Genomic DNA, 12,732 nt, shown 5'->3' with positions numbered 1-12,732 from the left:
AGGCGTTCCGTTCGTCCTCTCCTAGATCTTGTCAAGAAACTCCGAATTCTGCAGAGACTCAACAGTGAGAATTCGTTATGGAAAAAATGTGTGCATGTGTGTAATTTTTCATTCATCAATCTGCAAAGCTTTTGTTTTAAGGAAGGAATCTAGAAACCTGTTCACAGCAGCTATCCCATAAGAACATAAGAAAAGCCCTGCTGGATTAGACTTGTGGTCCATCTAGTCCAGCATCCTGTCTCACAGAGCAGCCACCCAGTTGCCCTCGAGGGCCAACGAACAGCACAGAGCCCAAGGCTTTCCCCTGATGTTGTCTCCCATCACTGGGTTTCAGAGGTTTACGGCCTCCAAATATGGAAGTTCCCTTTTGTCATCATGGTTCGTAGTCATTGATGGACCTGTTCTCCATAACTATGTCCTATCAGATTTATAACATATCTAAAATTGTCTGTGCAGCTTTATATCTGGGACCTACCTGCCCTATCAGTGCTAGTCGGGGAGGGGCTGTGGCTCAGTGGCAGAGCATCTGTTTGGCTTGCAGAGAGTCCCAGGTTCAGTTCCCAGCATCTCCTGTTAAAGGGATCAGGTAGCAGGTGATGTGCAAGACCTCCACCTGAGACCCTGGAGAGTCATGGCCAGTCTGAGTAGGCAGTACTGACACTGATGGTCCAAGGCAACTTCACATGTAGACATGAGTAGATAAACACAGAATCATAGAGTTGGAAGGGGCTTCAGGGTCATCTAGTCCAACCCCCTGCACAATGCAGGAAATTCACAAATCCTTCCCCCCCCCCACATACACACAGAGTGACCCCTCTTCCACACCCAGAAGATGACAAAAAACCTCCAAGATCTCCAGCCAAACTGGCCTGGAGAAAAATTGGTGTCTGACCCCAAAGTGGCAATCAGCATTCCCTGGGCGTGTAAGAAAGGGCCACAAGAACTAAGCACTGAGCAACAGCAGTCCCTACGGCAGAGTGGCTTTTCCATTTGCAGAGCAGGGGAAGATGATTTTTTGCCAGTTGCCTCTGCTAGCTGGGGAAGGGCTGTGGCTCAGTGGCAGAGCATTTGTTTGGCATGCAGAAGGTCCCAGGTTCAACCCCCAGCCTCTCCACTTACAAGTTTTAGGTAACAGGTGATGTGAAAGACCTCTGCCTGAACTCCTGGAGAGCTGCTACCAATCAGAGCAGGAAATACTGACTTTGAGAGACCATAAGGTCTGATTCAGTATAAGGTCTGACCAAGGATCCCTCTATTCTTTGGAGTCTTGTGAGCAAAAACTACTCTGTGAGCTGCTGGCATTAAAGCTGTGAGCGAGTGAGTTTGGTTGCTGCATAAATTAGTTTACTCTGGAGCCCTTCTTCCTGAGCTAAGACAAAAATGTGTGAGCCGCAGGCTAAAAAACTGTGAGCTGGCTCACACCAGCTCAGCTTAACGGGAACACTGGGTCTGACCACAAGGTCTGATTCAGTATGTGTTCAGGCTAGTTATATTTTTTCTCCCCTTCTTCCACACTAATGGCATTCCAAGTAAGCAAAGTTTTCTCCTTAAGTACCGTGTTGGATGCCTTTAGCGGGTGTTCTGGCCTCAACTGGCACAGGAGTTCCTTGATTAGCATTTTGCCTTGTGGAAGACCCAGGAAAGGGGATATAAATCAAAAATTATCATCATCATCATCATCAGCATCATCAATAATAATAATAATAATAATAATAATAGCGGTAGTAGTAATAACAACAACATAAGATGGATTGATTCCATCAAGGAAGCCACGGCCCTCGGTTTGCAAGACCCGAGCAATGCTAGCGGCCGAATCTGCATCTAGTATTTGCTCCGCTGTTTTACCAAACCCACATTGGAACAGAAAAAAATGCAGCTCAAAATCACATTCAAATACCCCGGGGCCAATGCCATACTGACTGCAGAGTCACCCGTGAATGGCCATAAAACGGCCAACAAATCTTATGCAGACGGCTACCGTAAAACCGAGCGATCAAACGAAATGGAAGTGGCTTGCAGTCTGGACACTGCCATAAAATCCGACGATCAATCGAGGTGAAAGTGGCATGCAATGCAGAGGGGAATCTCTGTTCCAGCGGACACTGCCATAAAATCCGACGATCAATCGAGGTGAAAGTGGCATGCAATGCGGAGGGGAATCTCTGTTCCAGCGTGGGTTTGGTAAGACAGCGGAGCAAATGCTAGATGCAGATCGGGCCGCTGCTGACAATAGGATGTTTTGGATGTCATTCATTCATAGGGTCTCCACGATTCAGAATTGATCTGACAGCACTTAACACACACACATACACACATTGGGAAGGGTCTGCCAAGTCAGCTGGGGACCAAAATCTTCAGTCGTCACAGTGACAGTCGGATGGTTCGCCGTGCTGTTGGGAGGAAATTTCGCAAGAATCTCCTACCATTCCCTAGAGCCAATCAAACAAGACTCGTTGCGGAACAGAGGTGGCCCCCATCCAGCACGCCTGTGTAAGATGTTTCTGCAAACAGCTGTGCGTTTTGTGTGTGTGTGTGTGTGTTTTAGCCGCACCCAGTGACTGCCTGAGGAATTTCACATGAGTTTGTTATTCAGATTCTTTGGCTTCACCACTCCCCGTCAGAGACTCCTACTGGGGCTCTTGATTGCTTTCAAGCTGCCGAAAGCGGGGTGGGGGGGAGGGAAGAGTTGGCAAACGAATCCTTGTTTACGGTTCAGGTTTATGCCGTTGTCAGGTTGAGAGGGGCGAGCGAACCCTGTTGTCAGTTCTCCGTAGAGGCGGTAATGATCGCTCCGGGCCTGCCCTGCCAGCAGACTTTGCCGCAAAGCTCTTAAGTGGAATTGAATGAATCGTATGGAATTGGTTTAGCTACTGCCACCGCCGATGCAAGTGAGCTGCGGAATTAATTCTACAGAGGGGGAGAATCGTGAGCAGCAGAAAATATTCTTTTTTTGCCGTCTAGTCGTGGCTGACTTACGGCGACTCCATAGAGTTTTCAAGGCAAGAGGCGTTTCAGAGGTGGTTTGACATTGTCCGCCTCTGTGCCACCACCCTGCTATTCCCTAGCGGGTCTCCCATCCAAATACTAGCCCGGGCCGACCCTGCTTAGCTGACGAGATCGGGCTAGCCTGGGCTATCCAGGCTAGGGTCGAAGCGGTGCAAAAATAGCCGGTCTGTAGAATTAAGGTGCAGAGCTTGGAGGAATGAATTGGGGGTGGGGGCATGCCAGTCCAGGTTTTGTACCCTGGATTTTTTGGTAAAACCATTTTTATTAGGATATAATAAACATAGTCAAATATAAATCACAACTTTTACCCTAATCCATCATACCCTCCACCCTCCCACCCCCCGTGCGGCTTCCCACAGTGCTCCAACCTCCTGTTCAATTCTTAGATCTTCTTCTTCCACATTTTTTCTGTTTAATTACACATATCTATAGGTAACGTATCCTGCATTAACATTCCTAATGGGTTTATTTTTATCGTACAAGGACAGATGGCCAGTTCACCTGATCAAAAATAAGTCCTGCCCATATTCCCAGGTCCATTTCCAGCCACCTGAACTGGCCTTTATCCTCTGCCCCTTCAGGTTAGACCGTAGTGCGATCAACAGAGAAAAGCAGGAATTTTGGACGAACTGCCCGATCCATAGCACAACAAACAGGGATCCTGGATCGCTCGTGGGAGTGATCACACAACGAAACAAGCCAGATCGTAACTTCCCTTGCCCTGTTCTTGCTGCAAATCCATTTTCTTAAACTAAGGCCAGGTTATTTGCGCACATCATCCCCCCCCCCCATGTTTAACCCACACAATTCACATGAGGGAATGTCAAGCGCAAACAAGATCCGCCATGCAGGGAGCTTCTAGTGAAGTGAGCCAAACCACATACTAGAGTGGGAAGGACTTCTACCCTTCCTCCGTGGCAGTGTTTTCCAAATCTCTGATGGCTGAGTCACACTTTATATCTGAATTAAAACCGGAAGCCCAGTCTTCCCTTATATCCTGAAATGGTTTGTTTTAGGGGGTGTAAGTATAAAAAGTGCATTCTCTGAGAGGAGTTCACCCTTGCTGCTTCTGCACGAGTCACTGTTCTGGGCACCCCTCCTGAGGACAGGTGTTGCATCGCTGTGCAAGAAGCTATGCATGACCCAGTCTGCTACGGAGAGATGGCAGAAATTCCTTCCCACCGTGAAGACCGATTTGGAAGGAGGTCAGGTTAGAGTGTTTCATGCCACGCATCGATATGCCAGGCAGCCTCTCCGCAGATAGATGCCATGGGGCTGTGACAAAGGAAGCATGTAAAAGATTTGCCCTCCCCTGTAGTGGTTGGAGGGGAGGCTGCGGTCTGGGCTCTGATCTGGGAGGGCAAAGTTTGAATCCCCACTCTGCCCTGGAAGCTCATTTAGGAAAGGCTGGACCAGTATGCTTTCTCAGCCTAACTGTCCTCACAGGGTTGTTCAGATTCAGTTCTGGACGCCTTTAATGGCATAACAGCATCTAACAAATACATTTAAGAAGAAGCATTTAATTCCAGTAAGTAAATTTAGGCAATCAAATATGCATATTATTTATTTTATTTATTTATTAATTTAATGTATACCCCGCCCTCCCCGCGAGCGGGCTCAGGGCGGCTTACATAATTGGTCTGTAAATGACCATTCATTCCCATAAAACCAGTTTAAAAATTCAATTACAATCAATGTTCCCTCTAAACTGTGTGGTCTTGTGAGCAAAAATTCCACTTCGTGAGCTACTGGCATTAAAGTTGTGAGCAAGCGATTTGGCTAATGTATAATTTACTTTGCTCTGGAGCATTCCTTCCTGAGCTAAGACAAAAATCTGTGAGCTGGAGGCTAAAAAACTGTGAGCCAGCTCACCCTAACTCAGCTTAGAGGGAACATTGATTACAATATTATGTAAAAAGACTGTATCTAAGTGCGGCTGATTCCGCTAAGAGTTTTGCAACCATCATCGTAGTATCAGTATTAACATAATTGAGAAAATATTGAACAGTTGTAAGATTATCAGTAAATAAGCATGGCCAAAGGGGTAAAACCGCACAGGGTTGTTGTTAGAAGAAAGTGGAGGAAAGGCGAACAGTGCTGTGAGCTGTTTTGGGGTCCCCATTCAGGAGCAAAGTGGGGTATAAATAAACAAAAGGTGCAACTTTTCCATTCTTCCGTCCGTGTGGATATGTCCTTTTGGTAACTGTTCTGGGAAAACCAAACACGTTGCCGAACACGTTTGTCCGTTTAGGAAAACGTCTACACTGCCTTTCCGCCCTGACCTGGCGGTGGAAAAGGTTGTCAAGTCGCAGCTGACTTACGGCGACCCCCGTAGAGTTTCCAAGGCAAGAGATGTTGAGAGGTGGGGTTTGCCGTTGCCGGCCTCCACGTCAAGGCCCTGGTATCGCTCGGAGGTCTCCCATCCAGATACCAGCCACCAGGTCCAACCCTGCTTAGCTTCTGCAATCTGATGAGATTGGGCTATCCAGGCCTTGACTGACATTACACTAAAGCAAGGACGGCATGAACTGATTAACCCCCCCCCCGCAAACAACCCCTGTTGCCCCCACATACCTGTGCACACGCAAAACACTTTAACAACCGATGGCTCAGGTGAGCAGGATCGCTTTCCCTGAGCTCCCGAAAGGGCGTTCCAGGTGAACAGGGTGTCGCCACAGAAAAAGGCTCCCCTTTCTGTGCATTTAAGCAGCGTCTGGATACTTATTTATTCATTTAAAACATTGATTAGAGCCAGCATGGTGTCACAGCAGAAGTGGCGGGCCAGGAGACTCAGGTTCAGATCCCCACTTTGCCATGGAAGCTCCCTGGGTGACCTTGGGCCAATCGCATGTTCTCAGCCTAGCCTACCTCGCAGGGCTGTTGTGAGGATAAAATGGAGGAGGACGATATAAGCCTTTTTGGGTCCCCATTGGGGAGAAAGGCAGGATATAGATAAAGTAAATTAAATATCTATCTATCATCTATCCATCTATCCATCATCTATCTATCTATCTATCTATCTATCTATCTATCTATCTATCCATCCATCCATCCATCCATCCATCCATCCATCCATCCATCCATCTATCCATCTATCTGCCGCCTTTCTTCCATTACAGAGCTGAAGGCAGCTTACAGTACACTTACACCTCCATGTAAAAGAACAAAGCTGTCTCTCATTGGCAGGCATATTAATTTTAGAGGGCCTGGGAGAAAAGCCGCCTCCCGTCCTGACTTTGTACAACTGGAGTCATCACCATTCCTTCTGAAATACGGTACAACCAGTCTCCTTTTTGAAGCTTGTAATGGCTGGTGTCAGAGGTCACTCCAGTGTTTCCTTATGCAGGAGAGGCAAAGAATGAGGCCATTCAAGTTTAGGGTGTGGTATGACACCTGCAGTTCTTTAAATGACTGGAAAAAGGCATCTGTGGGCCCCCATCCCCGTGAAACCTCTCATGCGTTACTTTTTTGGGGGGGGGGGCATGAAAACCCACCGAAAAGCATTCGCAGCATTACAAGAGCATCCGCTTAGAAGATGTTCACAGTGCAGGCCCCGTCCTGAGAACAAGTATTTACGAAGCCCTCGCGTTTCAAGCATTTGGAGACAGAGGCCGCCAGTGTGTGTGTGTTTGTTTTTGCTTTCTTTCTCGCCGACCCAAGCGCTCTCTGGGTTTTCTTGATGCCATCGGAGCTCTGAACGCTTTCAATACTAACCCGGAGCTTTGGGCCATCTGCAGTTTCTCCAGGTCGTTATTTATTTATTTAAAACATCAATATGCCGCCTTTCCACCCCAAGGCAGCAAATGTTAAAACTATTTCAACATTTTAAAAAAATATTTAAAATACAGCATATATGGATTAGTTCAATAAAAACACATAAACGCACATAACACCAAAACCAGGGAAGAGTGCTGGTAACAGTTAAAAACTCTTAACCTGCTGGCACAAGACAACTATAGAAGGAGACAGACAAATCTCCCTAGGAGGTTGTAGCACCAAAACTTTGGAACTTCCTCATAAGAACGTAAGAGAAGCCATGTTGGATCTGGCCAGTGGCCCATCCAGTTGAACGCTCTGCGTCACTGTCTGGATCATGTTGGATCAGGCCAGTGGCCCATACAGTCCAACACTCTGTGTCACTAGAAAAGAGTCGGAGTCCAGTAGCACCTTAAAGACAAACAAAACTTGTGGTAGGGTATGTGTTTTTGTGAGTGAGCAGTGACTCATGAAAGCTCCTACCCTGCCACAAATTTTGTTAGTCTTTAAGGTGCTACTGAACTCTGACTCTTTTCTACTGCTGTAGACAGACTAACATGGCGACCCATCTTCGTCTAACTCTGTGTCACTGTTCTAGAAGACCTTCTTCTGCTTCCCCAAAGGACAGTTTGGTTTCTACCCATTCCACCGCTTCCATTTTTTGTGATTTCGGAGTCCTCAGACAAATCTTTATTGATGGGCAAGCTCTCCGTCCCTGTTGTTTAACTCAGCTGAGTATGAAAGCTAGAGGAAATTTGGGGTGTGGCCATTGTCTTTGTGTGACTGAAACATGGGTATGTAGAGATTCATAACATTTCTGGGTTTGTTTGGTAAGTAGGCGCTGACACGTAGCTTCCACCACATGTATGACTTAAAGGTTCCGTTTGTGTGAAGGACAGTCGCAATGTGAGAAATAAATCTCAGATCCAGTTTATCAGAGGGTTGCAAATGAATCCCTGTCCTTTGTATGCTTCTAAAAAAGTATCTGTTCAGTCAAGATAACCTTGGTTTTCTTTTGCCCCCCCCCCCACCAACTCTGTCTTAAAGGCATCCAGAAGTGATTTCCTTGCTCCGCAAAACTGGGGCTCATCTTTCCAGCACAGAGCTTGTGAATGTTGGAACAGAACTATGTCGGTAAGGAAAGGACCTCTTCTGTTCTGAGTTGGCCTTGTATCTTGAATCTGGACTGGTATACGCATGAACACACATGAAGCTGCCTTATACTGAATTAGACCCTTGGTCCATCAAGGTCAGTATTATCTATTCAGACCAGCAGCCACTCTCCAGGTTTCAGGCTGAGGTCTTACACATCACCCACTACTTCCTTTTAACTGGAGATACCGGGGACTGAACCTGGGACCATCTGAATGCAAAGCAGATGCTCTGCCACTGAGCCACAGCCCCTCCCTTAACTTGCATACACTTGTTTCTCTCTTGTTTCACTCTGTATTGGCTCTAAGGGGTTGTCATGTGGCCAAATCCGATTAGCTACGCAGTTGCACATTTAGAGTGAGGTCAAGGAAGCATTGCCCTCACTTTGAATTGGCTTTGTGACACCACCACATAGCTGTCTGGAGTTGGGGGCATCGTGTCCACCAGGTGATTTCTGTTTGGTTGTAATCGTTCTGGGAAGGAGAAAGCGAGGAGGTATGAATCGATGCCAAACCAAGAGCTGAAAGGGGGAGTGAAATTGACGGCTATGAATAACAGTTTAAAAGGAACTATTAAGGACATGGCTCCTTAACCTTTACTCCTCCACCACCTACCAAGTACACAGCGTTATCACTGAATGCCTCTCAAGCCACAACTAAAAAAAAAGAAATTAGGGCATAAAAACAATGCTGCAAGTGAGTCATTTTGATTGACATAGATCTATTTATGATATATGCATATAATACGTTCAACAAGACCTTTATGCCTGATCACTGCCAGACAGATCCGTAATGTAAAGGCCTGGGGGAGGAATCTGGGGTTTGATCCCCGCACAGGTAGAGCCATGTAAAATGTCTGTCCTCTACTAGCTCTTGGAAGCCATTGCAAGTGGGGAGAAGAGGCTCAAAGCATCCTCTGAGTGGTCAGAGGTCCCCCGTTACGAATAATTTACAAGACTTTTTTTTTTTTGCACTGAAAATTTGTGGCTCTGTCTCTGTCTACACCAGGTGTCCCCAACGTGGTGCCCGTGGGCGCCCTGGTGCCCACCGAGCGCTTTTAGAAAACGGGCAGGGCTAGGTGGCAGTTTTGCCCAGCAGGGCTTCTGATTGGATGTGCAGATTAAATGGTGTCCTGCAATGTTCCCTCTAAACTGTGGAGTCTTGTGAGCAAAAATTCTACTCTGTGAGCTACTGGCATTAAAGCTGTGAGCGAGTGACTTGGCTACTGCATACATTAGTTTGCTCTGGAGCCCTCCTTCATGAGCTAAGACAAAAGTGTGTGAGCCGGAGGCTAAAAAACTGTGAGCTAGCTCACCCTAACTCAGCTTAGAGGGAACACTGGTGTCCTGTCAAGCGGAGCTCCTGCCCGAAATGTTGAAGAGATGCTACTTAGAGCTATGTATAACTTCACTTCCTCACACTCTGTGATTGGCTTCGCCTCCTGTGGCAGACATTTTGAGATTGCGCCTACTGCCCTGTGTCAGAATGTCAAAGGTAACCCCAGGCTCTAAAAGGCTGGGGGGGCCCTGACATGCGCATTACAAAGTCCTCGTGTTTTTGATGCACAACGTGAGGACATGGTGTCGCACATGTGATGGGAGTGTTGCGCTCTTTTCTGGTTGCAGCCACAGAGTGCGGGGAGAAGTGGCTTTAGCCGTCCGCCCCAGGCTTTCTTTGTGTCTTCAAAACACCCTTTGGTGGTCATTTTTCTCAAGGACAGGGAGCTTTCTCTTGAAGCCTGATGCAGTTAAAGAAGCCAAGCTGGAATAAAAACCCAGAGCGGGAAAGCCCAGTGTGCCCTTGGTAGTCTCTTTTATGCCAGTGTTTCCCAACTTGTGGGTTGGGACCCGTGCTCCCTCTAAGCAGTGGAGTCTTGTGAGCAAAAATTCTACTTTGTGGGCTACCGGCATTAAAGCTCTGAGCGAGCGATTTGGCTACTGCATAAGTCAGTTTGCTCCGGAGCCATCCTTCCTGAGCTAAGGCAAAAATGTGTGAGCCGGAGGCTAAAAAACCGTGAGCTAGCTCACGCTAACTCAGCTTAGAGGAAACACTGGTCGGGACCCAAAAGTGGGTTGCAAAGCTTCTGGAAGTGGGTCGCAGACCAGCACTTCCTCGCTGCCCCTGCCCTTTTCATTGCTCTTTCATGTTTTGGAAACCAAGATCTGACCCTAGTAACAGTATTTTCCATGTCATATTTCATTGGTATATTTTCTTTGCTACGTATGCATGTTGATCGAGTGCAGCATGTTCTGATGGTTACTAGAGTGAGTTTCTTATAATCTGAGGGGAGATTAGAGGGAGTTGCGGAGGGTGGTCAAAAGCTGAAACGTGACCTCCACATGCAAAGGCTGTGTAAGTCGGAATGCCACTTGCTTGGGGTTCAAAAACCAATACGAGACCACACAGCAAAGGCAAAAGCCAAAGCAGAAAGCTGTGCAAAAAGGACGCTAAAGTAGCACAGGCTAACGTACTAAAGAACAAAATATGTATATAAACAATCTATATATCTAATTCCGAAGATGCCCCCTGGTGTGCGGATACCTAAATCCGCGCTTCGGGGGCACCTGGGGGGAAGGGAGATTTTTGTGCACACTTGGGACGGTCCCCAGGTGTGCACAAAAATCTTAAAACTTTAAAAAACTATCGGGGAGATATTAAAATCCCCCGAAAAGTGACAGAGCGTCCCCGGCGGGATGGGGGGGAACTTACCTCCTCCTGCTGCTTCCTCCTCTTCCTCCTCGGTGTGGAGCTCCCTCCCCCCTCCCGCGAGTATCGCGGGCAGCATTTAAAGCAATAATAGCTCTCGAATAAAAACTATTTTTTAATCCGTTTGTCCTTGTTTTAATTGTCCTATATCTTCTACTCGAAGGCAGCAGTTCAAACAGGGAGTGTTCAGGGTGTGACAAATCCTCAGAATGTTCTTTGCTTTTTTCAAACACCGAGAACATAAGAAAACATAAGAACATAAGAGATGCCAATGTTGGATCAGGCCAAAGGCCCATCCCGTCCAACACTCTGTGTCACACAGTGGCCAGAAATACCAGTGCCATCAGGAGGTCCAGCAGTGGGGCCAGGACATTAGAAGCCCTCCCACTCTTGACCCCCCCAAGAACCAAGATGACAGAGCATCACTTGCCCCAGAGCCCCTATCTATACCTTGTGGCTAATAGTCACTGATGGACCTCTGCTCCATATGCTTATCTAATTCCCTTTTGAAGCCGTCCATGCTTGTAGCCGCCACCACTTCCTGTGGCAGTGAACTATACAATTCCTCCAGGAACGAGAGAGGGCAGCCAATAATCTTCTGGGCTGTGATGGTAACTCTCTGGAGTGGTTTCCTATCCACAGCCGTACAACTGGCAGTATGCAGAGTAGTGGTGATGGCATCCTCTGTGGATCTGTTTGCCTTACCTGTTGAATGTGCTGTGCTTTTTGGACTTACCTGCCTGATTTGATGAATTTACCTGTTGAATGTATTTGTTTGTGACGAACTTTCCTGTTGAATTTGTCTTCTTGTCATTGCATTATAGTAAATCAATATTTTTGATGACATATATTATTGTTTATATACATATTTTGTCCTTTAGTACGTTAGCCTGTACTACTTTAGCATCCTTTTTGCACAGCTTTTGGCTTTGGTACTTGCTTGGGGTTTTCACTGGGGGCAACTGCACCCTTTGCATTATGTTTCTTGCCTCTTCGAAAGCATCTGGTCAGCCACTGTAGAAAATAGACTGCTGAATTAGACGGGTGCCAAGGTCATAGCTTGCTTCGGGCGCCAAGATCCCTTGGGCCAGCCTTGGTTGAGTTGCCGTTTCAAGCAAATTAAGTCGTGGAAGTGGTGACAGACTTCACGTTCCTGGGATCCCAGATCACCGCAGACTGTGACAGCAGCCATGAAATTAAAAGACGCCTGCTCCTTGGGAGGAAAGCGATGGCGAACCTAAACAGCATGATAAAAAGTAGAGACATCACCCTGCCAACAAAAGTCCGCATGGTCAAAGCAATGGTATTCCCAGTAGTCATGTATGGCTGCGAGAGTTGGACTATAAGGAAGGCCGAGCGCCGAAAAATAGTTTCTTTTGAACTATGGTGCTGGAGAAGACTCTTGAGAGTCCCTTGGACTGCAAGAAGATCAAATCAGTCAATCCTAAAAGAAATCAACCCTGACTGTTCCCTGGAAGGCCAGATAATGAAACTGAAGCTCAAATACTTTGGCCACCAAATGAGAAAGGAGCACTCACTAGAGAAGACCCTAATGCTGGGAAAGATTGAAGGTCAAAGAAGACGGGGACGGCAAAGGATGAGATGGTTGGACAGTGTAATCGACGCAACGAACATGAAATTGAGCCAGAGGACAGCGGAAGACAGGAGGGCCTGGCGGGATCTGGTCCATGGGGTCGCGAAGAGTCGGACTCGACTGTGCGACTGAACAACAAAAATCGAAAAGGTTGGGAACCCGCTGCCTTAGGCGACCTCAGCTGCTGCAGTGTGACAGGGCGTGATACGAGAAAGGCCGCCGGCAGAGCAGGTACACTGCAAACTATCCCAAAGAGTTGCCACGGACATGAACAAAAGGAAGATCTTTAAGATTACTTTCTGCACGGTGGCTGCTGTTTTCCTTAAAGAAATGTACGTAGACTTCACTCATCAGCTGACAGCCTCGGAGCCCGCTCTGTCCAATCTTACTCGTCCGTCAGGCTTATCAAGGGGAGTGGCTAGAAGAAAAATTCATATTCTTTCCACGTATAAGAATGACTCCACATTAGCCTCTTCTGCCCGCTGAATAACCTGTTTTACTAGCTGGCGTTGCAGGACA

At 47.1% G+C, this 12,732-nt stretch overlaps 1 protein-coding gene across 1 annotated transcript in view; it reads left to right on the top strand.

Moving 5' to 3' along the window:
• LOC107115978 (60 kDa lysophospholipase-like) overlaps positions 1–12,732 on the top strand; it is a 121,537-nt gene that overhangs the window by 75,852 nt on the left and 32,953 nt on the right. The window contains exon 14 of the mRNA XM_015417790.1: positions 7,810–7,896. Within this exon, the coding sequence (XP_015273276.1) occupies positions 7,810–7,896 (87 nt within the window). The remainder of the gene's footprint in view (positions 1–7,809; positions 7,897–12,732) is intronic.

This window comes from Gekko japonicus, unplaced genomic scaffold (assembly GCF_001447785.1).
Source record: "Gekko japonicus isolate JY-2015 unplaced genomic scaffold, Gekko_japonicus_V1.1 scaffold270, whole genome shotgun sequence".
NCBI classification, from domain to species: Eukaryota; Metazoa; Chordata; class Lepidosauria; order Squamata; family Gekkonidae; genus Gekko; species Gekko japonicus.
This window is presented reverse-complemented; position numbering and strand designations above follow the sequence as displayed.